This window comes from Phoxinus phoxinus, assembly GCF_949152265.1.
Source record: "Phoxinus phoxinus genome assembly, chromosome: 21".
Taxonomy (NCBI): domain Eukaryota; kingdom Metazoa; phylum Chordata; class Actinopteri; order Cypriniformes; family Leuciscidae; genus Phoxinus; species Phoxinus phoxinus.
Genome location: NC_136896.1, coordinates 21320069 through 21347823, shown reverse-complemented (window position 1 = coordinate 21347823; position 27755 = coordinate 21320069). Strand labels below are relative to the sequence as shown.

The 27755-nt window shown below is 44.2% G+C and overlaps 1 protein-coding gene across 1 annotated transcript; it reads right to left on the bottom strand.

Annotated features, from left to right (window-relative positions):
* Positions 1-1888: 1888 nt before the first annotated feature.
* On the bottom strand, positions 1889-24229 carry sult1st6 (sulfotransferase family 1, cytosolic sulfotransferase 6). The gene is made up of 7 exons (XM_079596416.1): positions 23644-24229; positions 20152-20280; positions 19927-20024; positions 19568-19694; positions 19212-19306; positions 18938-19118; positions 1889-5010 (listed from the first exon to the last, which is right to left on the bottom strand). The coding sequence occupies exons 1-7, from the start codon at positions 23825-23827 to the stop codon at positions 4895-4897; spliced, it is 930 nt and encodes a 309-aa protein (XP_079452542.1). The 5' UTR covers positions 23828-24229; the 3' UTR covers positions 1889-4894.
* Positions 24230-27755: the final 3526 nt, after the last annotated feature.

Sequence of the window (27755 nt, the reverse complement as noted above, 5' to 3'; positions counted from 1 at the left end):
AATTTCAGAGTTATTTAGATCAACACATTGACTGTAACACCTGAAATATGTGTATTGGCCACTTTGTCACACATAACACACATATAACCGATAACACTGAAATTGAACTGTAGTGTAGTGCAACTACTACAGTACTGCTGTACTGTAGTGAATTGTTGTGAATGTGACTGAATGAAAAAAAAAACCGGACAAAATAAAATCACACGGGTATAGCACCATCTTAAATCACGGGTACAGCGCCATCACCTGGATGATGTGACAGCAGCCATAGTGCACCAGAACGCCACCACACACAACCTTATTGGTGGAGAGGACTCAGAGTGATGAAGCCAATCAGTATATGGGGATGATTAGGAGGCCATGATGGACAGAGGCCAATGGGCAAATTTGGCCAGGATGCCAGGGTTAAACCCCTACTCTTTTCCCAAACGACATCCTGGGATTTTTTGGAGGTGCCCTCCAAGCGCCTCTTCATATGGGGCATGACAAGCTTTGTGCATTGGTCACATCACCTATGTAATCAGCGTGTTGTGAAGGGAAGTTGGTGTAGGCATTGAGGGTGGCAACATCCAGCACATTGTAGTATTGGATAGTTTCTGGTTTCTTAACACTGTTATCATCCACTTTTTTTCATCATGCATGGTGCTCAGGAGGATAACAGCCTTTCCCTTCTTCGACACAGCTTACCATGGTCATGTTACCATTGAATCCAAATTCTGAGCTATGCTTCTCCCTCAATTTGTATGGGTTCATCATGACAGGCTGTCTGGCTTGTTCTGACAGACGTAAAGGGTGACCGATAGCATTGATTTATCATTTATGACAACAAATAAAAATGAAGAAATATGGAGATACAAGGTTTCCGCCCGACAGCGACAATATATATATAATAATGTTCTAACTTCTATTTCAACTTTTATTTTGTTGACCTAGGTGACATTAGATAGAATAGAATATGTCAACAGCAAGCTATCTAATAGTATTGGACATGTTTCTCTTTCTCACTAGTAATGGATTTAAAGGTCAAGGTAACCTTAGCCTAAACGTTCAAATATTATATCCAGTTGTCTTTCACAAAATATCAAATATTTTCTGTGACAAAAAAATGATAAAATCAGACTTACATGCATGAAATACACAAACGCAGCCATGTTGAGTTGTGAAATGTGTTGCAGGTGAATAGTTTTCTGCAGTAAATATGCAGGTGCAAAATAGGAATGATACATGCGTCGCTGTACAAAGTCAAATGCGCTGCATGGGTGCAAGATAGGGCCCATGGTATTTTAAGGGTGCATGCTTGGCCATTATGTAACGTGTGAAAAACGCGCATACACTTTGATTCTCTAATCTAAACAGACGCAGGACAGTTTTCATTTTTGAAAATCATACATTATTACAAAGAAACATATTAACACACGAGGGAAATCATTGTTGTGTCCATGAAGATGTGAAAAAATAGGCATAAATCTAGCTTACACGTTTACCCAAATTATTATACGCCTCTTTAACCGAAGTTAATTTGGGTTTCTCCCATCCTCATACAATGTCACTTCTCTGTCTTTTACAGCCCTGACGAGAACGTCGGTCTCCTCGGCTGTGAACCGCTGGCGTGCGCTGGCAAATCCGCCGTTATAAATCCGCCATGGAACAAGCGCGCCTGTTCTTAAAGGGAATGTGAGATGACGCTCTGATTGGTTTATTTCACGTTACGCCCAAACCACGCCTATGAATAATAAAGCTACTTCAGACCAACCCGATTTGTGTCGGGCGCAAGAGTCATTTATCCCGCGTTCCAAAGATGAACGAAAGTCTTACGGGTATGGAGCGACATGAGGGTGAGTAATTAATGAAAGAATTTTCATTTTTGAGTGAACTATTTGTTACGTCCAGGGACGTATCGTGTACAGTGTTCTTTTCTGTATTTGCTTTACTTTGTGAAATATTGTTTTTGTTGTGTGTTCTCTCTTGCTCTCCCTCACTCTGCTTGCATTGCAGCTAAATGGACACACCTGAAACTCGTCAGGAGGCTCGTTAGCTGCTATAAAAGGACAGAGTGAACACTGCTTGAGGAGGTTCACTTCTCCCCTGCACCAGACTTGTTGTGCTCTCTGTGAAACTGTTGTGCTCTCTGTGAAACTGTTGTGCTCTCTGTGAAACTGTTGTGCTCTCTGTGAAACTGTTGTGCTCTCTGTGAAACTGTTGTGCTCTCTGTGAAACTGTTGTGCTCTCTGTGAAACTGTTGTGCTCTCTGTGAAACTGTTGTGCTCTCTGAAACTGTTGTGCTCTCTGTGAAACTGTTGTGCTCTCTGTGAAACTGTTGTGCTCTCTGTGAAACTGTTGTGCTCTCTGTGAAACTGTTGTGCTATCAAATTGAACATCCCTTTGGTGTGGGAGATAGCAGGTAGCTTGGCTACATTTTATTTCTCTTTCTCAATTTTTCTTTATTTGTTCGGTATTAAAAGGTATTGTATTTACTTTTACTTTGTATGGGGACTGGTAGGGAGTTTGAGTCACCCTTTTTATTTTGTAAGACGTTATTCCCTGTTTTTGTTTAGTCAGGGAGTGGAGGTTAGCTTATGTTGTTTATTTATTTTCTTTTACCTGTGTAGGTCATTTAGATTTCCTTCTAATAGTAAGATTCTTTTTTCTTTGTTGTTTTGGTGACCTTCTCCTGAAGATTGAACCCCTATTTTCAGTTGTACAATAAATACTTCTAATTTGATATCTGGTGGTGTTGACTCACATTTCTGGGGCAGAGGATTGAAGAGAACCCTCCTCGTTTACTTTTTTTTTTAAATTTATTTAAACCGGTTACCTTCTCCCAACCCTAGACTGGGAGGAGCTTGTAACATATTCCTTTAAATAACAAAAGCCAGGTCATCATCCGCCAAAAAGCAATATCATTTTCAGAGAGGAAAGCAACATAACAAACATGAATGGATTTTATTTGTTTTATTGGTTTGTATAAATTAAAAAAAAAAAACATCCAGTTAGATAACAATACATAGTGTATCTGCATGATATCAACATTTCAAAGCAACCGTAACTATGCGCGGGAGGTCTGGCAAGCTTTCGAGCAAGGGTAACATGCGAGGTGTTGTGCGTATGGATTGTGCAAATCTGATACCCGGTATCCTAAAAGTTTGGAATGTGGGGTGGAGTTTTTTTCCTTCCCGAAACCCAAAAGCCAAGTGGAGAAATGCCAGGCGTGGATCAAGCAGTGTGGGACGCCCCATTCACAACTAAGAGTCGACAGGATTAACAAACACACCTAACCTTATATTGCTTGAAATAATGACGGTTCTTTGCTCATAATGCATATATTTGAACGTAAAATAAGACGATTAAAGGCAAGACGGAGGATAGTTCACTTTGAAATTAATTTTTGGTATGTTTTAGCTTACCTCAAGGGCATCCAAGATGTAGGTGTCTTTGTTTCCACAGTATTTTCAATTTTGATCTTTTTAGGTCAAACCGTTCTTGTCTGACAGTCATATCATGCAGGTCTATGGGGTCCACCTCAAAGAGCATGCACAGAGAAGTCCAAATTAAACATGATTTAATGACTCGTAAATGTAAGTACACATTGATGGCCTAAGACAAGAAAAGAGCGGTTTGTGTGAGAAAACGAACAGTATAGTTTTTACCTCTTGTAACACAGCCACGTCAAAGTGATCTGAGGGCGCGAGCGCATCCTGGTGTGTGACGTGTGCGCAGACTGGTGTATAGATGTATACACTAGATGTCGCCTTGGCTACGGCAGTTCATTGGAACGAATGTCTTTAATGCGACATTAGTGTATATATATATATCTATGCACCAATCTGCGTACACGTCACACAGAAGGAAGCGCCCTCAGATCACTTTGACGTGGCTGTGTTACAAGAGGTAAAAACTATATAAATACGGTTCGTTTTCTCACACAAACCGCTCGTTTTGTGTCTTAGGCCATCAATGTGTACTTACATTTACGAGTCATTAAATCATGTTTAATTTGGACTTCTCTGTGCATGCTCTTTGAGGTGGACCCCATAGACCTGCATGATATGAATGTCAGACAAGAACGGTTTGACCTAAAAATATCAAAATTGAAAATACTGTGGAAACAAAGACACCTACATCTCGGATGCCCTTGAGGTAAGCTAAAACATATCAAAAATTAATTTCAAAGTGAACTATCCCTTTAAGCATTTTGTTAATCGACGGCTTACTACCCCTGAGTAACTTTAAGGTTACGTTACCCCAATCCGATCGCGACTCTCCCGGTGTTAGTGTTATTCCACAAGATTTATGGATAAGCTGTTTGATTTATAATTATTAGATTATAATTTATTTTCACATGTCACTTACCCTGCTGTGCATGAACATAGCTGTTCCTCAATTTGTGTGTTTCCCATTTGAATGGTCGGCGAATGAGGCAGCTGCTGCGCTGGTAACGTTAAGCCTATAGGCTTTAGCTTCAATTTTGATTAAATTATTCTCTAATCGGTTGCATATTATGTTGTGAATATATCCCTCGAATGCATACTGCAGTCCCTTCTGTCTCGCTCTCTCAGATATTTCATCTGTTCGCCAAAAATTACAAATTATCTCCTTGGGAATGTTTGACACCGGTGCATACACACTATAATAGACGTGCCAGGCGCGAAAGCTTGCCAGGCGTAGCAACAGTACCTAAGGAGGGCGGGGCTTATCGAAGGGTCAATTCTCTTGACCTTAACTGTAAATTAATCAAGCTATAAATGATAACGCTTAAGTTCCTGAAAGCATATTGCTCCAAGTCTGATATAGGTCTAAACTTTTATAGAAATGCTGAAATTTTATTTGCTCTGAGAGAAAAAAAAGGTTATTTTCTGTAATACATTTTTGTAATTATTTAATGTTGCACAAATTATTAATGAATGCTAAAGCGGAAAGGAATGTCTGCATCTTTCATTTGGTTTGCATAGTTTTCATCAAACATCTTGGATTGAGCTGGGGTGAAATGGTTAACCCAGTCACCGACCTCTCCTGTGAAAACAAACACATTTATTGAATAATTTTGAACACAATATGCTGTATATAATTTTTTATTACATAAGCCTCAGAATAATTGATTATGATTGCTCAACTGCCATAAGTGGTTTGTATAATGATAGCTAAACGTCTCAGGTTACGACAGTAACCCTCGTTGCCTGAGTAGGAAACGAGATGATGCGTCAATGACGCTTTGGGAACACCCCTACGTGATTGCGTCTGAAGCACATGTGTCAACTAGTCCAATGACGAGAATGAACGTCACAGGCGGGTGACGTCATGACCTGGAAAGGATAAAAGCACATCCGGTTAGAACCGCGTTAGTCAATCACAGGGATGTAGGAAGTATGGAAAAGTGACGCATGGTCTCGTTCCCTACTCAAGGAACTAGGATTACAGTCAGAACCCTGAGACGTTCCCTTTCGAGGGAACTCACGATGCGTCTAGACCCCGGGGTATCCATGTCTACGTCATAAAATCTGACGAATGTAAGCGGCGAAGACCAGCCAGCTGCATCACAAACTTCTTGAATGGACACCCCAGAAATAAGGGCCTTGGAGGCCGCCATACCCTTAGTAGAATGGGCTCTAGTGGCCAAAGGTGATGGCTGGCCCAGAACCTCATATGCAAGAGAGATAGCCTCGACTATCCACTTGCTAACCGTCTGCTTGGATGCAGGAAGGCCTTTCTTAGGGGGCCCAAAGCATACCAATAACTGATCAGACTTTCTCCACTGGGCAGATCTGTGGACATAGGTAACCAGTGCTCTGACTGGACAGACAAGGTTCAGTTTATCCTAGTCTAAATCCTTTAAGGGAGGAGGACAGAACGCCTGCAGAACGATAGGCCATGGCACATTGGTTGGAACCTTAGGAACGTAACCGGGTTTAGGATAGAGGAACGCTTTGACCATCCCGGGTGCGAACTCAAGGCATGAAGGAGATACCGACATGGCCTGGAGATCTCCTACTCTTTTCAGTGAGAAAATGGCTAGAAGGAATACAGTTCTGAGGGTCAGAATTTTTCTGAAACAGACTTGAGAGGCTCAAAGGGAGCGACAGATAGACCTTCTAAAACCAGAGCCAGATCCCAAGCAGGAATTCTGGTATGAACTGCAGGCCTCAGCCTCAGGGTACCACGAAGGAAACGTATAATGATAGGATATCTTTCAATAGATACCCCCGGCGGAGAGCCGCCGAGAAGGGATATCAGGTTCGAGAACCACACTCGGCTTGGCCAGTATGGAGCTACTAACAGAACAGTCACTTCGTCCTGGCGGACATTCTCCAGAACTCCTGGGAGCAGAGTGATCGTGGGAAAAGCATACACACGTAGCCTCTGCCACGTCTGCACCATGGCATCCTGACCCAATGGGGCTGGATGTGTAAGAGAAAACAAAAGTGGACAGTGCATCATATCCTGAAAACGCGAACAGATCCACCTGTGAAATGTCTCAACGCATTGAAGACCGCCATCATCTCCAGACAGTTTATGTGCCACAAAAGATGATGACTCCTCCAAAGACCCTGAGCTGAGCGGCCTTCCATTACCGCTCCCCAGCCTGTGAGAGAAGCATCTGTCGAGAGCAAAACTCGATGGCAAAGAGCTCCTAACACTGGACCCTGGGATAGAAACCAAGGTTTCCTCCATATAACCAAGGCACGGAGACACCGCCCTGTTATCTTAATCATACGTAGTCGAGTTCCCCTTCAGGGAAAACCCCTTGGTCTTGAGCCACCACTGTAGGGGCCTCATGTACAGCAGGCCAAATGGTATAATGTTGGATGCGGCTGCCATCAGACCCAACAGCCTTTGAAACTGTTTTACAGTGAGTGACTGTCCAAGATTTATCTCTTTTACAAATGTGAGGATCGAGGCGACACGAGCAGGCGAGAGCACAGCTTTCATTGTCACTGAATCCCATACAACACCAAGAAAGGTGGTCCTTCTTTTGGACCATCCTTTTTTGTAACAATGAAATACCGGCTGTAGATCCCTTAATCTCTGTTGGCAGGAGTAACCAGCTCTAAAGCTTTTTTCGCTAATAGTGCTTTCACCAGAGCCTGCTCTGGGTGTACCACTGTGAGTAACACCCCGTTGTAGTGAGGTTGATGAGAACCAAACTGGATTATGTACCCTTTTTCTACTATATGCAGGACCCACTGAGATATGTTTGGCAGAATCTTCCACTCTGACAGATAATCTACTAAGGGAACCAGCCTTTCAAGGCTGGCCTCTGGTGTAATAGAAGTCGTCGCTTCGGTGACCTGGAGAATATTGGCAGGAAATACCTGATTTGACTGACTTTCGACCCTCAAAGGGTTCGAGTCCGACGCAGCGTTGTGGTTTTTGAGACGCTGAATCACGCAGATGGCAGAACGGCCTCCTGAGGGCACCGAGGTGGAGCGGGCACCGTATAATGAGGTGAACACCGCTCCACTCCGGAGGGGGCTACCCTCAGAAGTCTGATGCCATGAACGTCGGGACCTCTTCTTTGCCGAAGACTTCTTTGCTAGCAGAACGGCCCTCAGATCGGTCTGCTGCTTAGAAGACTTCGGCTGAGATTGTCGTCCCAAAGGTTTAATCAAAGGTGTCTCCCCAAAGTCATATTAGCTGTCATAGATCGCCCAATAGCACGGGCGGTCTCTTTAGTGGCTCGGAGAGACAGATCGGTGGCCCGGTGAAGCCATGGTCTGAATGCATGTGCTGGCCTGACCTGCTGCCGTATATGCTTTACCCACTAACATTGATGAAGTTTTTAAAGGTTTAGTGGGCAGCATTGGGGACTTCAATGACGATGCCGATGCTGGAGAGAGATATGAAGCAAGTGGTTGTTCTACTTTCGGCATACCATATTTCGGCAAACCATACGGCCTACCATATTCAGTTACACTTTATTTTAAGGTGTCATTGTTACAGTGTAATTATATATTTAAGTACTGAGTAATATTAAGCAACTACATGTACTTACTATAGGGTTAGGATAGGATTAGGTTTTGGTTGAGGGTTAGTTGCATGTAATTATGCATAATTTACTGTTATTACTATGGTAAGTACATGTAACATATATAACAATGACACTGTAAAATAAAGTGGCCCTTTAATCTCAGAATAAACGAGAACCTCAGGGCTAAAAACTGATGAATAAGGTTTATTCCATGTTCTTGATAACTATTTATGTAAATCAGTTAAGAATGGAAGTCCCCTAGGTGGAGGTATTGTGCTTGATGTAAGAAAGCGATCATCTAAAAGGCTCTTGGGATGAGCGCCTTGTTTCTCGGCTGGCCATTCAATATTCAACTTATACACAGTTTGAGTTAATACCTCCACCAGCTCCTCATGCGCTGGGGAAGAAGCTGTTTCTTTTCCCCCCATTTCGATGCTCAGCCCATCTAGTTCCTCGGAACTAGACAGCTGAAGCACCGGTGCCTCTTCCAGAGTGGAGGGAATCGTGGGGCGGGCTTCCAACTCCAGAGATAGAGCACTGGATCCCACGGGTAAAGGTTGAGAAAGAGCGGGGCCCATCTCAAACCCCGCCGTGAGATCCATTTGCGATCACCACGTCAAAAGCTTCGGGGCCCGAGCCGCAGGGAACGCTCACTTGAACACTCTCCTCAAAGAGTGACAAGCGAGAGTGGAGCGTGCGAAGCGGCAGCCTCTCACAATGCTCACAATCAACCCCCTCGAAGATGCGTTCACTTCCATCTTCTTCAAAGCAACTTCACTTTCAAGAACCTTGAGGACAAGCGGACAAAGGACCAAACGCACCCTCCTTCCCTCAGCCAAGCAAGTATTTAGTTTCAACAAGCTTTTAAAACGTTATGACTGTTTACCCCCGCTCAGGGAGATTTTATTCATTGGTGGCTCTTAGAAAGGTTCTTTGTCTGTGATCTTGCCATTCTGCGATCATTCTGTGATCTCTCTCTCATTCTCTCTCTTTCTTTTTTCTTCCTCTTTCGTTTATTCACTATACTATCTTGTCGTATATATATATATATTCCGTATTTAACTGTAGTCACATGTTTTTGTTTGTTTCATTTATTAAACGCATTATATTCATCTACTGGAACTGCCTAATGTTCATATCTCGAAGTCCCTTAAATGTTCGATCTAAGCAACAAGCTTTACATTTGTGATACTTAAATTAGTATTTGTTATAGAAAGGAGAGTTACTTTTCATGGCCAGAAAAATAGCCTTTCCGTGAGATTCTATACAAGTGTGGCAATGTGGGTGACGTAGTTCAGTTTTATTGGCTAATTGGTGCATGATTGTCACCCACCTATTGGAAGTGGCACTGATGGTATTTTAAGGCTGGAGTTAGATCACCTGGTATGCGTCGCGACCGGGACCGCCCATACTGAGCGCGCGCTGGTGTAGACGGTGCGTGGTTTCTCTTGTGGCGCTTTTCCACTGCATGGTACGGTACGGTTCGGTACGGCACGGCACGCTTTGGCGCTTTTCCACTGCATGGTACGGTACGGCTCGGTTCGGTACGGCTCACTTATGGCGCATTTCCACTGCATAGTACGGTACGGTACGGCTCGCTTCGGCTCGCTTTAAATGGTACCACCTCTGTTGAGGTTCCAAGCGTACCGTACCGATACTAAACGTGACGTGAAAACACTGCACATCACTGATTGGTCAGTCACTTCAGCGTCATTGTATTTGCGATACGAGACACTAAACTCGCTAGATTTAAATAGCCAGACAACAGCCAACGCAGTAGCACCTGTTTTTAGAGTATTTACTTGACAAAATAACTTTAAAAAAAATTAAAAAAGAAATGGCTGAATCGTGGTCAGTGGACGAGGTGCAGACGTTCCTTTTGTTGATTGCCGAGGAGCGGAAGTAGCACAGCTCTTAGCCGCACACGGCTACCACCGGACATACAACTTAACGATCAGTCCCACCCACTTTGAAGCGGTACTAACTGCAGTGGAAAAGCAACCGAGCTAAAGCGAACCGAACCGTACCGTACCGAGTTGAGTCGTACCACGCAGTGGAAAAGCAAAGCGAGCCGAACCGCTCCGCGCCGTGTTGAACTGTACCGAACCGAACCGAGCCGTACCATGCAGTGGAAAAGCGCCAATAGTTTGTAGCTGTTTGGCTAATAGACGTGAGCAGGTGAATTTTTAAATGTAGACTTTCTCTTTTTTTTAGTGCGTGTTATGCCTGGTTGGGTAATAGGCTGTCCACTGCATGTCAGGTATGTGCGTGATTCTTTTCCTACTGTTATTTTGGCATTGGGCGATTAATTATCTGTTTTACTCTTAGCCGTGAAATCAGTGAAAAGTTTTCCTGCATGCTAATTCATTATGAGCTGTGAGCGACTATACACTCCGTGTGGCACGAGGAATTGCTTTGGGTAAGCGTGATCAATCTGCTTCCTCTTTTTCACGAAATAAGTGTTTAATTAAGAATTTCTCTTTCTTAGTGCGCTGAGCTGTCTCTCCCGTCGCGTTTTCTGAAGACGGAAGTTTATATCCGTTGTTAAAGGAGGATGCGCTGCTGTTTTTCCTTTCCTGCTGTGTTTGGGCTGGTTCACATCTAGGGCATTTTTAATGTCATCGCTCGTGCCCTGATAACGTTAAGTGTCTCCACGCTAGTGTGGGGGAACTTTGATTCTGGGACCTTCTTCAGTGAGCATTGGAACTGTTGCATTCATTTTACTTTTTTTTGGTGTTGTTTATATTGTTGTTTACTAGTATTTTGTTTTCTATATTTTCAGTAGTTTAAGTTTGCTATTGTAATAGTGTTTCTTTATAAATGTCTTTGTTTATTTTGCTGGAAATATCTTCATTATATTATGGAATTTAATTTGTTTTGTTTGTTTTGCTGTATTCTAGGCACTGCTGACCCGAGGCTGGGAGGCTTGCTAGTGTCACGGTTTGGGTTTTGTTTCTTGTTCTTGGTTCTTGTCTTGTCATGTGATTTCCGTTTGTCATGTGATCCTGCCATGTGTCTTGTCATTGGTTAATAGTCTGATTATTGTTCACAGGTGTCCCTTGTCTTGTCGTTAGTCTTGTGTATTTAAGCCCTCATGTTTGCCCTGTGTCTTTGTCTAGTATTGAATGTTTCCTGTCGCTTGTTCTGGTTTCCAGCCTTTGTTTTATGTTTGGTCTTATGTTTATAATTAAAGTTGCATTTGGGTTCGCTACATCTTGCCTCCGGTGAAATCTATTCATTACAGAATACTAGACCACATCATGGACCCAGCAATCCGCCTCTTCCGCCTCAGCCAGGGAAACCGTCCAGTCGAGGATTACGTTAAGGAATTCTGTGAGCTTTGCCATGGGGAGGGTTTCAATGATGCTGTGTTAAAGGACATGTTCCGCCATGGACTCAATGAACAACTTTACCAGCTCATGCCAGCCAATACCCCTCGTAACACTATGGTGGAGTATATTGACTTTGCCCTGATGTGGAGCGGCTCGTCGTGCACTGTAGGCTTTGCGGATGAGGAGCCCCGCAAGCCCACGGTATCCTCTGAGCCAGAGCTTCACGTCAGTCCTGCCGAGCTTCACGTCAGTCCCGCTGAGCTTGAGTTTCTTCACGTCACGCCAGCCCTCAGACCGGCCACCAGATCGGACTCTGGACGTCCAAGATTGCTATCCAGCATGACAGACCCACCGCTGGCGTCTGTGCGATCGGCCAGAAGGGCTGCTAGCAAACACAACCCAGGGTCTCGTTCTGCCAAACCTGTTCTTCACGTCAGTCCTGCCGAGCCAGAGCTTCACGTCAGTCCTGCCGAGCCAGAGCTTCACGTCAGTCCTGCCGATCCAGAGCCCGCTGATCCTGCGCCAGAGCCCGCTGATCCTGCGCCAGAGCCCGCTGATCCTGCGCCAGAGCCCGCTGATCCTGCGCCAGAGCCCGCTGATCCTGCGCCAGAGCCCGCTGATCCTGCGCCAGAGCCCGCTGATCCTGCGCCAGAGCCCGCTGATCCTGCGCCAGAGCCCGCTGATCCTGCGCCAGAGCCCGCTGATCCTGCGCCAGAACCCGCTGATCCTGCGCCAGAGCCCGCTGATCCTGCGCCAGAGCCCGCTGATCCTGCGCCAGAGCCCGCTGATCCTGCGCCGCTGGTCCCGTCCAGCCCAGAGCTTCCTTCGCCGCTGGTCCCGTCCGCCGAGCCAGTGTCTCCGGACAAGACGGCTGCCGCCATGCTGTCTGTTCCTGAGCTGGTGTCTGTTCTCCCCAAGAACATTTTTTGGGGGGGCAATCCCTCATCGCCATGGCCGCCCGAAGGGTCTTCACCGCCGTGGCCGCCCGAAGGGTCTTCACCGCCGTGGCCGCCCGAAGGTTCTTCACCACCGTGGACGCCCGAAGGGTCTTCACCGCCGTGGCCGCCCGAAGGGTCTTCATCCGCCGTGGCCGGCCGAAGGGTCTTCACCGCCGTGGCCGGCCGAAGGGTCTTCACCGCCGTGGCCGCCCGAAGGGTCTTCACCGCCGTGGCCGCCCGAAGGGTCTTCACCGCCGTGGCCGCCCGAAGGGTCTTCACCGCCGTGGCCGCCCGAAGGGTCTTCACCGCCGTGGCCGCCCGAAGGGTCTTCTCCGCCGTGGCCGCCCGAAGGTCCTACTGCTCCGCCGTGGTCACGCCCACAGCCTGCTCCGCCCTGGACGCCCGAGGGTCCAACAGCTCCGCCCTGGACGCCCGAGGGTCCAACAGCTCCGCCCTTGACGCCCGAGGGTTCGACTGCTCCGCCGTGGCCACGCCCACGTCGTGCTCCGCCCTGGCCGCCTGAAGGGTCGTCTCCGCCCTGGCCGCCTGAAGGGTCGTCTCTGCCCTGGTGGCCTGCACAGCCTGATCCGCCCTGGTCGCCTGATCCGCCCTGGTCACCTTCACGGCCCAGGTCCGCCCACACTCCTGGCCCTCCGTCCCTCCCCCAAGACCGCCTCCACTGCACCACCCTCCTGAACTATTGCCTTTTGTTATGTTGGGCGTCAGGAGCCGCCCATAAAGGGGGGGGCTATGTCACGGTTTGGGTTTTGTTTCTTGTTCTTGGTTCTTGTCTTGTCATGTGATTTCCGTTTGTCATGTGATCCTGCCATGTGTCTTGTCATTGGTTAATAGTCTGATTATTGTTCACAGGTGTCCCTTGTCTTGTCGTTAGTCTTGTGTATTTAAGCCCTCATGTTTGCCCTGTGTCTTTGTCTAGTATTGAATGTTTCCTGTCGCTTGTTCTGGTTTCCAGCCTTTGTTTTATGTTTGGTCTTATGTTTATAATTAAAGTTGCATTTGGGTTCGCTACATCTTGCCTCCGGTGAAATCTATTCATTACAGCTAGCTAGTTTGGAGTATCACAGGGGGTGGTGCAGTTGTGTGGAGTGCAGTGCTGCTTGGATTCACCTCTCACTATGTGTGCGTGTGTGTGTGTGTTACACGAATCCACAGATAGGGTCTTTACTCCATCTAGCCTGCCCCCGCCGCTGGAAAGCCTGTGTCTTTTATTATTTATTTTGTTTATTTTTGTTTTGAGTATTTTTAAATTGATATTTTTATTTTGTCCAGTACACAGAGTTTCTGATTGTGACAGTGCTTGATCGTGACCTGACATTTGGCATTGATTATCATTGAACATTTTAACTATTTATGGTGATTTGAATAAAGTCTTTTGTACATTGTTCACACGCCTCTCTCGGATTACTTCAGCCTACGAATTTGTGTCCCTTATTTTGGTTAGTTCCCCGTTTCTTTACAGGGTGGCGTGGCGTAGTCGGATTGTATTTGGGTGGGTTTAAACGTACTTACAACGTTGACCCCCCCCCCCCCCCCATATTATAATTTGTTATGATTGATTATTAATATACATAATTGATCTATTTTTGCCTACCTGTATGGATCATTGATTATAAAGCCCTTGTATTTAATTGTCCATATAGACGCATGGGCACGTGTTCCCTTTATGGGAAAATGTAATCTCTGTATGCGATCCCCGATCATATTCATGATCAGTTATTAAAATTATATTCCCTTTATTTGAGCAAGAATCGTTACATTAAGGACTTCCTGTCAGATCGCTCCCAGAGGGTGAGAGTAGGCCCCCGCATCTCATCAGCTCTCAGTCTCAGCACTGTACAGCCCCGCACTCTACACCCTGTACTCCCACGACTGCACCCCTGCTCACTCCAGCAATAGCATCATTCAATTTGCGGATGACACCACCGTAGTGGGACTTATCTCTGGGGGAGATGAGTCAACTTATCGGGATGAGGTGGAGCAGCTGTCTGTGTGGTGTATGGATAACAACCTGGTCCTCAATACCACCAAAACCAAGGAGTTGATAATAGATTACAGAAAGAATAAAACCGATATTCAGCCCCTTTTCATCAGCGGGGAATGTGTGGAGAGGGTCCCGGAATTCCGGTTCCTGGGAGTGCACATAGAGGAGGACCTTAAAACCTTATTGGTTAAGAAGACACAGCAGAGAGTCTACTTCCTGAGGATTCTTCCTGAGGAAGAACCACCTCATCCAAAAAGTGCTTCCATTCGGGTGCTTCCATTAAGTCTAGCTCCATCACTGTTCACAAAGTGCATAGATGCAGCTCTGTCCCCACTCAGACTGCAGGGCATTCGCATTCTGAACTACATCGACGACTGGCTGATTCTGGCGGAATCAGACCAGTAGCGCAGGGGTCGGCAACCCAAAATGTTGAAAGAGCCAAATTGGACCAAAAATAAAATATTTTATCTGTCTGGAGCCGCAAAAAATTAAAAGCCTTACATAAGCCTTATAATGAAGGCAACACATGCTGTAAGTGTCTATATTAGCCCCCTAGTATCAAAATGATAAGTAGGCTACAAATACATAATGAGCAAGGCGACCGTTGTTTCGAATCTGTCACTTTATTGTTTCCATGGTTACGCGTCATTGCTTGTCACGTGACAGCGCAACCACAACACAGCGCTGAATCAATACGCACAACCGGCACATCCGGGAACTTAACTGTAAATTTTGTAACCGCCCCTTTTTGGGGGAAAACAAACCATATTCCCCATAGACTTCAATACAAAATAGCGCTACAAAACAACGTCCGTACACGTGTATAACTTAAGAAATCACTTAGATGAAATATGTCGAGTAGTTATATGTCCACCCTGCCTTCCATAGAGCGTGAACGATACATTTATAAACTTAATTTGGCCAACTTAAAAACATGTCCCTTCATTCTACCAGCGCCAAATTGGTCCAACAACCCCACCCAGTGGCCAGAAGTGTCTTACCCGGACATTTACTCGTACCTCATTGAGTCACCAGGTAGCCAGTGAATGATTTTACTTTGGTTTTAAGAAGTAAACATCTTTAAATGTATATATTATGTCTTTATATTTAGTGAGTGCACTTTTCTGTCCAGCCATACGAGCCTGATTTAGCTTTCGATAGCATCATCTGTAATTCATGATATTTTCATAAAAAGCAAGATATGGATGATGATGGCAGGCAGAGATGGGCATAAATACATGGAAATGTATTTAAAATAAAAAATACTGTGTGGAAAAATGTATTTAACTCTCTGAGGGTCTTCAAAAAAAGTGACGTTATGGGTATTTGGGGTCTATTGGACCTCGAAGCCTGTCAGAGGGGTATTTAAATACAAATACACAATAGGGGTAAATACATTTCTTCAATAATTCAATTCCTCCTGTTGCTGTCTTCTCGGCGTATTGCCTGCAGCCATAATTGCCTTCTGTCCGGATGTTTCGCTTTACGTGGCAAAGGAATACATTTTAATTTGGGGTTTTTACAAATGTTATTGGTGCACCCAACCACACAACAACTCTTTGGCATGTTTTTAAGGGTTAATATCATAGACTGTAAAGGTTAATACACGTCTTCAGTCCGATACTGTGTGGCGCTCGCCGGTTTGTTTTCCCCTAAAAGTGGGCGTGAACCTTTTCAGAGACGTTCTATGACGCTACGCCGGTTGTGCGTATGATGATCTGCTTTTATGTAATTTTTCCTTTTTTATTAAAAATATTCACACATTTATTATCTATAGTATGAAACACTGATATTTCCGATTGTCAAATATGTGCATGTGGATGTGTTTTGTTGTATAAACACCTTTATAACGATCGCGTTAGTTGAGCTGTATGCGCGATGGGCGGCACCATGTTAGTTTGTGCCACTGTTCAGAGAATCGGAATCTGTTGGATTTACAACACGTCAATTCATCCACTTCTCCCGAAATACATGAAAGTAAGTGGCTGGTGAACTGGGAGAAGAATAGGGTAAAATGTAAAGCTACTTACACAATGTGTATCTGATATGAATAAAAGCGCTTAAGAGCCGCGGGTTGCCGACCCCTGAGTTATAGATATCGATATCGAGATATCATCCTTGCTCACATGAAGAAACTGAGGTTGGTACTCAATGCCAAGAAGAGTGTGCTTTCTCCACTACAGAGAACCACTTTCCTTGATGTGGTATGGTATGGGATTCAGTCATGATGCGAGTCGTCCTGTCATCCGCTTGTGTAGCTGCTATCCTCACAGCCACGAAAGAGCTAAAGCTAGGCCAGTCACGCACTGTGAAACAGTTCGAGAGACTGTTAGGCCTCATGGCAGCGGCGTCCAATGTGATACCCTTTGGCCTGCTGTACATGAGACCTTAGCAGTGGTGGCTCAAGACCAGAGGGTTCTCCCTGAGGGGAAACCCACTTCGTATGATCAAGATCATGCGGTGGGTGTCTCCGCGCCTTGATTATATGGAGGAAACCTTGTTTCCTATCCAAGGGTCCAGTGTTGGGAGCTCTTTGCCATTGAGCTGCTATCTCGACAGATGCTACCCTCACCGACTGGGGAGCGGTAATGGAAGGCCGCACTGTGCACTATGGTTTTCCCTCACTCACCCCTGGAGCTGGGCGCTATGGTGCAGGCGTGGCCGAGGCTACGTCTATATGCATTTCCCCCTGTTGCTCTGCTCCCAGGAGTTCTGGAGAGAGTCCGCCAGGATGGAATAAGTCTACTGCTAGTAGCACCACGCTGGCCAAGTCGAATTTTACCGACCTAATTCATCTCCTCGACGGCCCTCCCTTGGAGATCCTGATCAGGAGAGACCTTCTGTCTCAGGCAGGGGGCACAATACTTCACCCCCACCCAGAGATTTGGAAACTATGGGTTTGGCCTCTGAGGGGGCCCAACTCATAGAGAGTGGTCTCTCAACTGAGGTTGTTGAGACCATCCTAAGCTCCAGAGCTCCAGCTACGAGGAAATGATATGCACTAAAGTGGAGAGTTTTCTATTCTTGGTGTCACCAGCATCAGTGGGATCCAGTTAACTGTTCAGTTAGTACAGTACTTGAGTTTCTGCAAGATCACTTTGCATCAGGTTTATGTCCATCCACCTTAAAGGTCTACGTGGCGGCCATTGCGGCTTTCCACGCCCCGGTGGGTAGTACATCATTGGGTCGAGACCCCCTGATCATACGTTTCCTTCATGGCACCTTGATGCTGAGGCCTGCAACTCGCACTAGGGTGCCAGCTTGGGATCTGGCAATAGTTTTGGAAGGCCTGTCAGGGCCTACATTCGAGCCCCTAGACTCTGTTTCAGAGAAATTTCTGACATTCAAGACCATCCTTCTTCTAGCTATTTCGTCCCTCAAAAGAGTCGGAGACCTTCAGGCCCTTTCGGTTTCTCCCAGTTTGCACCCGGGATGGTCAAGGCATTCTTATACCCTAAACAGGTATACGTCCCTAAGGTGCCGACCAATATTCCGAGGCCTATTGTGCTGCAGGCTTCCTGTCGTCCTCTGTTTGCTTCTTCGGACCAGGAAAAACTGTATCTCTTGTGTCCAGTGTGAGCACTGGATACTTATGTCCACAGGGCTGCCCCGTGGAGAAAATCAGATCAGTTGTTTGTCTGCTTTGGATCACCTAATGGCGCTTTTCCACTGCATGGTACGGCTCGGTTCGGCTCCGTACCGTACTATGCAGTGGAAATGCGCGATAAGTGAGCCGTACTGAACCGAGCCGTACCGTACCATGCAGTGGAAAAGCGCCAAAGCGTGCCGTGCCGTACCGAACCGTACCGTACCATGCAGTGGAAAAGTGCCATAAGAAGGGTCTTCCAGCCTCTGAGCAGACAATCAGCAAGTGGATAGTTGAAACTATCTCTCTTGCCTATGAGTCCTCTGGCCAGCCGAGCCCTTTGGTGGTCAGAGCTCATTCTATCAAGAGTATGGCGGCCTTTAAAGCCTTATTATCAGGGGTTTCCCTTCAAGAGGTTTGTGATGCGGCAGGGTGGTCCTTGCCACTCACATTTGTGAGGTTTTATAGCCTGGAGCTGGACGCTGCCCCAGGGTCTCAGGTGTTTCATACTTAGATTGCTGACAGTTTTACATCAGGCAATTGTAAGTATGGCGTATTAGGTATTCTCGTTCTCAAAGCATCATTGACGCAGTGCGAGCTCCCTCGAAAGGGAACGTCTCAGGTTACGACTGTAACCCTAGTTCCCTGAGAAGGGAACGAGATGCTGCATCGCCCTGCCATACTTCCTGCATCCCTGTGATCGACTTTGCTTCGGCTCTTGAAGCTAACGCCGGTTGCACCGGATGTGCTTTTATCCTTTCCTGGACATGACGTCACCCGCCCGTGACTTTCACTCTTTCCACTGGACTAGTTGACATACGTGCTTCAGACGTAATCACGCAGGGGCATTCCCATAGCGCCACTGACGCAGCGTCTCGTTCCCTTCTCAGGGAACTAGGGTTACAGTCGTAACCTGAGACGTTTCACCTTTTAAGTTGAATTACTGAAATAAATGAACTTTTGCACGATATTCAAATTTTTTGAGTTTCACCTGTAGTTAAAATATTGTCTCGTCTCGATCTGGTGAACCCAATATCGTTTATCATCTCGTCTCATGAGCTAAGTGCATCGTCAAACCCTAATACTAAGAAATTTCTAGTATGGTTTTATATGAACCTTTTCTCATGAAGGCAGAAATAGACTGATCAAACACAGGTTTTGGGATGGAGGAGTAGTTAGCCATTGGATTGTCTTTCATGACTTGGAAAGATGTCAAATGCACAATCCTTTCTATGACATCCTCAGAAACAGACAGGTCCAGATAGTGCATGATTCTCTTAATCTCCCTAAGAGGATTCTTGGTGAGAAAGAAGAGGATATAAAATAAAAGATAAATCAGATTTTAGCAAAATGACAGGACTTGAAAGGATATGCTGGACTAAAACTATACCTCCTTCATGTCCTCATAGAGCATGTAGAGAATATTCTTTTCCTTGCATTCCTTCCAGTAACCTTTGACATGGTCATACCAAGAGCCCCAACCTACTGTAAAAAAAACAGAGTACAGAGTAAGCAAAGATTCCAGATTCAATTACATTTTACATTATTGTATAGTAGAGGGATAGTTCACCACAAAAATGGAACACTGTGTAAGTCGAAATGGTTGACAGATTAGTCAAAATATTTTCTTTGTTGTTTGCAGAAAACAAAATGTCACAGGTATGGAACAACATGAAGAGGATTAGATGATGACAGGATATTCATTTTTGGGTGAATTATCTATTTAAATATGTAGTTTAGTCTCACATTGCCCCTTCATGAACTTGTAAATGTATCCATCCCAAGGTCCTGGCTCTGGCTGGGTAAGATTCATACGATCAAAGTGGAAGTAGCTTACAAGGCTATCCTTAGCATTTCGGGCCATATAGATGACCTGGGGAAAAGCAGGCAGGGCAGCTAGTGGACATGATTTGTGGTACTATGTGGTCAGAGGCAGATCAAAGGGTTTTAACATTATATTGCTGAGTGCCTATTACCAGTACACTCTAGAGACAGGTCATTTTGTTATCTTTTGCTTTGGATAGGAAGAATGAAAATAACCCAAAATTTGACCTTGTATTTGAAATGATCAAAAGCATACTTTGTTGTTCTAATTAAATTATTACCTTGCATTTATTTTCCCAGAATCCTTTAGGCACTAGTTGAATGGGCAAGTGAGTTTTGATTACTCTCGGTGGTTTCATCTGTCTAAGTAAGTCAAGCCCTAAATGAAGCATAACATAAAAATATGTTCAAGACATGAGTGGTGTAGACACAGATGCACTGACACATTCTTCATATAACAAAAACCTTGTGATAAGTATAGATGAAACATGCACAGAAATTTGTACCTGACGGTATAGGTGGAGGAGCGCAAATTTCCAGAAATGGAATACGGACAGCTGTCGGCGCTCTCTTGCACACCTCAGCATCTCCATTGTGCAGCAGAAGATCCACTATCTCTTGAGTCCAGGTTGTGCCTCAACACAGATACAAACATTAGACAAGTTGTTTTCAACTAGGGGGCTGGAGCCCACAAGGGGGCCTCAGCAAATTTCTGTGGGCCACAAGATGACTGTAATAATATGCAGACTCAGAGAGCACAACGGGAGAACAGTTATACACAAGTTTATTGACGCAGCAGAGAGTGAGTCAAAACAGGCAGGTATCAGAAACAGAGCAATGAGCGATAATGATATGGAGGCTGAAAGTAACAGTCTTTTCTTTAATATAGCTGAATGAACGAAGGGAAGGGATGGTATACACACACCTCAGTTGCCGCTGACAGGAGAGAATCCACGGAGACAGGGGAAGTGCACGGAGATGAAGGAGAGAGACGATGGAGTGGAGGATCGTGGAACGCTGAAGTAGGAACTGGAATCTTCTTAGATAAGTCATCCACGGGTAAGTAGAGCATAGAGTGTTAGTCTTGTATCCGCTTGGGAGAACAGACAATGAATGTGACTGAGGTGTGTGTTTAAGTAGTCCATGGCTGATGAGCGACTGGTGCAGGTGATTAGTACTCAGGTGACAGTGATTGTTGTGAGGGAGTGACGGTGAAACCTGTGACGGTGAAACCCCCAGCTGGCCTCACCACGGGGGGCTGGACAATCTGGATGTGAGGTATCGAAAGTGGTGAGTAGAGTGGGCTCTAGAATGTCTTCTTTATGTACCCAGCAACGTTCTTCTGGTCCATTGTAGTCCCTCACGGACGACTGCTGCCACAACAGAAACAAAACATAAAATAAAATCCAATCCTGGCCTCTCTTGTCCTTCTCCATCGTCGCTCCTCCTTTTATGCTTCCACTCCTCCGTGAGAGATACTAGACCGGTGCATCGTGCAGGTGTCGCTCATTATCAATCACGCCACCAGCCTCGCACCATTGTCCCACGGCCCTCGGCCTCGTCCTGCACGCCTCATCACCCCTCGCAGGCCGGGACTGCATCCGACTGCGAGACTGCATCTACTCTGTAGACGCTGTAGTCGGTGGACAAAACACAGTTCTTCCGTTCCGATTACCATAACAAATAGATTCTCCCCACTCAGTGAAACACCCACTGAGAATCCTTAAGGTGATCAAGGTGATCGGCACCCCGTTCAGAGCGCAGATAATTTCTCTCTCTGCTTTGCCGACATCCGGCAGCGAGGTCCATGGTAACCTCCTCTGCCCTCTTAGAGCGCTGAGAATTTACATTGCGTGCTCCATCGCCTTCAGGCGCTCGGAGCAGCTCTTTGTTTCATTTGGTGGGCGCACCAAGGGTCTCGCTGCTTCGAAACAGCCTGTCCAGATGGATAGTGGACGCTATTGCGGCAGCTTATGCGTCTAAAGACCTGCAGTACCCTCTGGGCGTCAGGGCTCATTCCACTAGAGGCATGGCCTCGTCGTGGGCTTGGTCCAGCGGGATTTCTATTCAGGACATTTGTACAGCGGCAGGCTGGGCCTCCCCCTCTACATTTGTTAGGTTCTATCACCTGGAAGTTCCCGCCTTGCAGGCTAGACTTCTGTCAGTCTAAAGTCTTGATTCAACTCTCCTGGTCGAGCTGCACTATAAGGGTCAATATTATCCAGTACAGACCAGCTGTGCCGCTCTATATATCCCCATACTGTGTGCTTATGTACATATGCGGCCCTACTCTGTTGGCCGCCTTTTTCCCACTTAGCTGTGTCCCCCGGGTGTTTTCCCCCTGGGACTTATGCATTGGATGCTTGGTGCGCACGGCGTTGACAAGGGGTTCCCGTAGTAGTGTAATGCTATAACGCAGTACGAGAGAACCTCTCGTAAGAGAACATACTCGGTTACCTAACGTAACCTCGGTTCTCTCTAGAAGAGGGAACGAGTACTGCGTAACCTGCCGTGATCGCACCCCGTGCTCATTTCGCTTCAGTCAATGAAAACCAGGTTGTAATTGAAAGCTTCAGTGATTATAATGGCAGTGATCTTTGCTCGCTTTCTAGCTATATATTTTCATGCTGCTAACTATACATTGCAATGTTTTTGGACTGACAGCCATATTTAAATGTAAGATTGAATCGGATTGACAGTGATATCCACAGCAATGGATGGAACTGATACTGATACTAATATCTGTTTCTGATATGTCAAAGGATCTGTCCATTAAGTCTTGATAGACCTAACACTGTTTCAATGTCATGTGTAATGTGCTACTTTACTGTTCACTTTTCAAATCAGTCACTCAGTGACTTTTTACATTTAAATCTACAGTTCTAAATGAATAAATTAACTCAAAAGATGACTTAATATTACAAACTGTTTTTTGCATTTATTTTGGATTTTTTGTCAGTGTTGGGCTCGCAGTTCACAGGGGTAGGGTACTTTGTACTATGTGTGTGTGGATGACTGTGTTTGTCCACCACCACTGATGACCATTTTTGACCCAGGAAAATCCATGTGAATGATATGAGATGTTTGCTTAGACTAGAGAAAGGTTTTGCTCAGGTTTTTTAGATTTAACTTCTTTTTTTTTTAAATGTTACTTCTAAAAAAAGATTTGAACATTGATTATCAGACTTAGAATATAGTGCTGAAGTCACAATAATCTTTCTTTCTTTCTTTCTTTCTTTCTTTCTTGATTATTTATTAAGAATGTGCTACTCTAAAAAAATATCAGTGTAATAGCTCAGTGTAGTTTATTAATTTGAAGGATTTTTCTGTATTTATTTTTTTACAGGTGTTTTACCTGTATTTTAAAAAAGATTTTTTTAATTGTGTTTTAGAGTTAACGGAAATGCTCATAAATTAATGGATAATGTCCAGGTAATGAGCTGCCAGTACCTTTTCTGCTATTTTATTATTTCAGCCTCAGGGATGACCACTTTAACCAAAGCATCTAAAGGCAACAGGACATTACCCCTGACTGTGAGATCCAGCAGACCTAGTCCCTGGTCATGAGAAATAGAGACATGTCAATATTCACACATAGTTTGACCCTCAGACTGACAGAACCCCCTGAATAGAAACTATTTAATCTAATCATTAAAGTAATGCCATTACGTTCTGCTTGAATGCCATATATATAGTTCACAATCACATTAGGTTTTTTTTCATGTGATGTTATGTCAGGACATAGATTCAGTGGATCTTAGACAGATTCTTTCATTTGTATTCCCACAACAGAAGACGGATATTCATTCATATTAAGGGTGAGTAAATTGTGAAAGAATTTTAATTTTGGGTGGACTGTTCCTTTAAATCCATTGCTCAAATGGTGTCAAGAAAGAATGCAAAGTACAGTAAACAGTGTAGTTTGGTCTTACAGTGGACATAAAAAACACAAGACCTTAGGATGACTAGCAAGTTATTTTTTTTAACAGTTTTTTTACCTGCTTTAGGATAAGTAGAGATGAGTATGTCTGATGAGTCAGGACAGAATTCCCAGATTGATTTCCAGTTGTCTGCAATGGTGCTCATGAGAGGGACACCCTGGACATCTATTAGAGGAAACCGATGAATAGCATCACCTGCCCTCTTAATGGCTTCTTCATAGCTCAGCAGTTCCTCTTCCATCACCACAAAAAACGTCCTCTGGAATATCCTCTTATCCTTTTTAGTCCTGTTTTTGGTTTCCTCCCTAATTTACTCTTGTTGAAATCTTTCTTTTTGCCTTAAAGTATACTGTGTTATGTCTTTCTGTCTTGTTCCTTTATGTTTTTTCTTAAATGATCCTTGGATTAGTAGCCTTAAATATACACTTTGAGACCCTCACTCTCTTTGCCTACTCCTAAAGTTAGTTGTTCGCTTGACCTCCTTGAATAGTTATCATGTTCTGTTAGCTGTCCAAAGTTTCTTTCTTAGACTTTTAGCATTCTAATTATGAGTATTCTTTTGAATTTTAGTGTGCTCTCTCTGCCTATTTCCCTTTTCTAACCGTGTCCCTATATTTCTTTCTACTCCTTGGGCGTTACTGTAATAAATTCCTAAAGTGCAGGGTGCTTATATAACTCTTGGACAGACAGGGCTAAATTCCAAACTTTCCGCAATGTTATCTTAACTGTTAATCTGAGTTCAAGGGAGTGTCTGACAAGTGACACTTTAAATGAAAAACATTTACAGACCAGATTTCCTCTTAAAGCACTGAGAATTAGACACAACTCAAAGAAATATCTCAAAGGATTTATGTGACCATTTATAAAACTAAATTTATTTAAGGAACCAAGCAAACCTAAGCAATATATAACAAAACGTGGTAAGTTTAGATAACACAGCATTTGTCTGTCAGTCATTAACAGCAATAAATATTTGTTTAAAATTCATCCATCCGCTACACCTGTTTATATGTATGACTATGCTGGTGTTTTTATACATTATAGATTTAAATCGTTTTTGCAATATTTCAACATAATTTCCATTTTGCCATTAAAATGATGTTACTGGTGGTACTTTTAAGAAATGTTAACTAAACGGAAGAAAGACTAAATATCATATGTTTCAACCTCCTGTTTAATATTAACTTGCATGTAAATATCATCTACAAATGAAGAGTGCCGACTTACAGACACTCCCTCATCTGGCATCGGTTAACTTTGTAGGCTACTACAGGTTTTAATTATGAGCTAGGCAGATACTATAGCTACAGCAGGGAATGTCAACAAAGTCAAACTCCCCACACAGTTTAGCCCCACAGGAAAACCCACAAGACCAACAGAAACACATTCTGTAAAAACTTTGTTCTTCATTCAACTTGCTCATTATGTATAAAATAAATAAATAAATAATTTAATAAAACCCTGAAAAATTGTATAAACCCCTGTAGTCTTCTAACCTTTCAATATATAGAGTCGAGTGTGAATCATCTAGTGTCGTATGAACTGAATCATCTGAAAAAGTTTTTGACTGGTGAGATATATTTCTGACTATGTGATGATGTTACATTTGACACTGAAGCTTCAAAGCGCGTATCAAGTATAGCCCACGCAGCGCAATTTCTCATGAAGCTCAGTGCCGAGCGCGTATTGTTTTCAGAGAAACACGTGATCAACAAAAAACGAAGCCTCACTTTCTTTCCAGTCATGTGAATGCTTCACTTTGCGTGTCGGAATGTTTGAACCCAGAAAACTACTCTACAGGTTTTTGGCCTACTCAAAAAAGTTTTTGCCTTAATAAATTTTTTTTTCTAAATTTGCCTTCATTCTAAAAAAAATCTAAATTTGCCGTTTCCATCAATCTTTTCTGATGAGATACTTCAAAATGTGCATAAAAACAGGGTGATGGAAACATAGCTACTGTTGTCACGGTACTAATATGTTTGAACTTTGTTTGCTGTTTTCCCACCTTAGTTTGTCACCGTAGCTATTGATCTGATTCCGTCGTTCTGTTCAAATGTCCATCATTAATTACCTCATTTGATCTGTGTATTTAAGTGCTTGTGTTTCATTTGAATTGTGTCTGGTCTCATCTATACTATGGTTTTGCTTTCTTACCTGGCTTGTGTTTAATTCCATATGGATACTATTAAACACTGTTTGCCTCTGATTCTTCATCGTTGTGCGTCATCTTGCCACCAACAGTGACAGAAGAACCGACCATAAAAATAACAATGGAAAAGGGAGCACCATTCATTGCTCTTGCCTGAGAAGGACTTCCTTTGCTTGAGAAGGACTTCCTTTTTTGAATTGTTCAGCCTGTTTGTGTGTTGGCACAACACTCATTTCTCGACCATTTAACACTTAAATCGATTTACTGGTTGGGAGCAAATTATTACTGGAGCTGCCAGTATTGGATAACCTCATATGGAAAGAAGCTATTCTGCCTAGAACACTTCTACCCATCACTGATGTCTTATCGGCCATAAACCCTGCCGACCTAGACCCAAAGCCCAGCCAGCCATCACCCTCATGCCCGGATAAGAAGCCAGAGCCCACCGTAGACGGGGCGTTAACGCCTGCCACGATGGATGTGCCTGTGATGAAGACAGCGCGGACCATTGTCCCAGAGTCCCAGAGGGGTGTTGGTGGAGCTGGACATGGATGAGAGGCTTATTGACTGGGAAGCAGAGGTAGCACATCCCACCCTGCCCAAACTCTTTTCACCACCAGTCAATACCAGGATTTTGTGTTAGGCATGGCTGTTCCTATCCAGCCCTGAATTGTTTGTGCCTTCATTGCTGCTAGTCCTGACAGAAAAAAAAACAAAAACTTTTTCATACTGTGTTGTCGTCACCGATCTTACTCCGCCTCTCTCTCCCATCTCAGATCCCGTCACTCCACCTCAGCCCGTCGCCCTGACTCCTCCGCCTTTGGTTCTCCCTCCCTTGGACCACCGGCTCCGCCTGGGTCAGACAACCAAGACTTTCTCCTTCACCAGCCTGACAACCACCTCCTCAGCCATTTTATGGCGTGAGACCGTGCCTTCCAGGATGGTGGTGTTCTGTCACAATTGTGTTCAGTTAGTTTAATTTTCCTGGAATTTTAGTTTGCAATCATCAGTTTCCTGTCCTTTGTGCAGTTTCCTGCCACTACACTGTAAAATCAAATAGTATTCCTTACTATAGAAATGTATGTTTACTTGATTTTAACCAAAATTGTATATTGTTGCTGAAATATTAGAACATATAACTCCCATAATTTAAGTATAATTACTCAATGTCCAAGAAGTGCTGTTACGCATGTGTACTGGACCACAATTACCCCTCCCCACACAGCACAGAAGCATACAAATTGAGGATTCAACGCTGCTTCAATAAATTCAAGATAAACTCTTTTAGACTTTTATTTTGTTTGCTAGTCTTACTAATCGTTAAATTTTATGCACTTTGTTTGCATTCTGTTTTTTGGAACCTTAGTGTGCCACTGAGTTATGTAACATACTTGGCTAAAAACATGGCCAAGCACCTCTGACGAGCGACCCAATCAAGTGACTTGGCGCCATAGCACGTCAGAGCGTGCCTAAATGGGGCGTGGGCTAAGCCTATAAAGAGAGCCCATTTTGGCCAAATAGCAGATTTGATCTCCTTCAGCAACTCTACACGTCTCTGACTCATCTGAAGCCTTCACCGTGGAGAAGCATCTCAAAAGCATCTGGGTTACAATTGAACCTGAACAAGTGTGAGTTGTTATCTATACATGACTGCCACCTTGAGGCAGCATATGGTATCCCTATTAAAACTGCAGTCAAATACTTGGGGATACATAACCAAAGATACTAAGTTGAGTGAAACATTAAATGTATGGAACAAAATGGATGAATGTAAATCAAGATTAGACAGATGGTTAAATAGAGATCTTTCTCTGTTTGGTCTCATCTATATCCCCAACAAAGCGGCTAAAACCATCAATACGTTAAACTTTGATTACATCTGAAAAAGAAAACCCCATCTGAAAAAAGTGACTATAGTGAAAGACTACGAAGATGGTGGGCTACAAGCCATAGACTTTGTTTGTATAAATGGAACCTTTAAAGACTAAATGGTTAAGAAGATGCTTCAGCAAACAATAGA

Excerpts from the sequence above, each read along its gene's own strand:
- sult1st6 (XM_079596416.1), bottom strand. The coding sequence starts at position 23,827 with ATGGAAGAGGAACTGCTGAGCTATGAAGAAGCCATTAAGAGGGCAGGT. Across the intron at positions 20,281-23,643 it reads CTCTACTTATCCTAAAGCAG|GCACAACCTGGACTCAAGAG; the intron begins GTAAAAAAACTG and ends ATCTGTGTTGAG. Across the intron at positions 20,025-20,151 it reads TCCTCCACCTATACCGTCAG|GGCTTGACTTACTTAGACAG; the intron begins GTACAAATTTCT and ends TGCTTCATTTAG.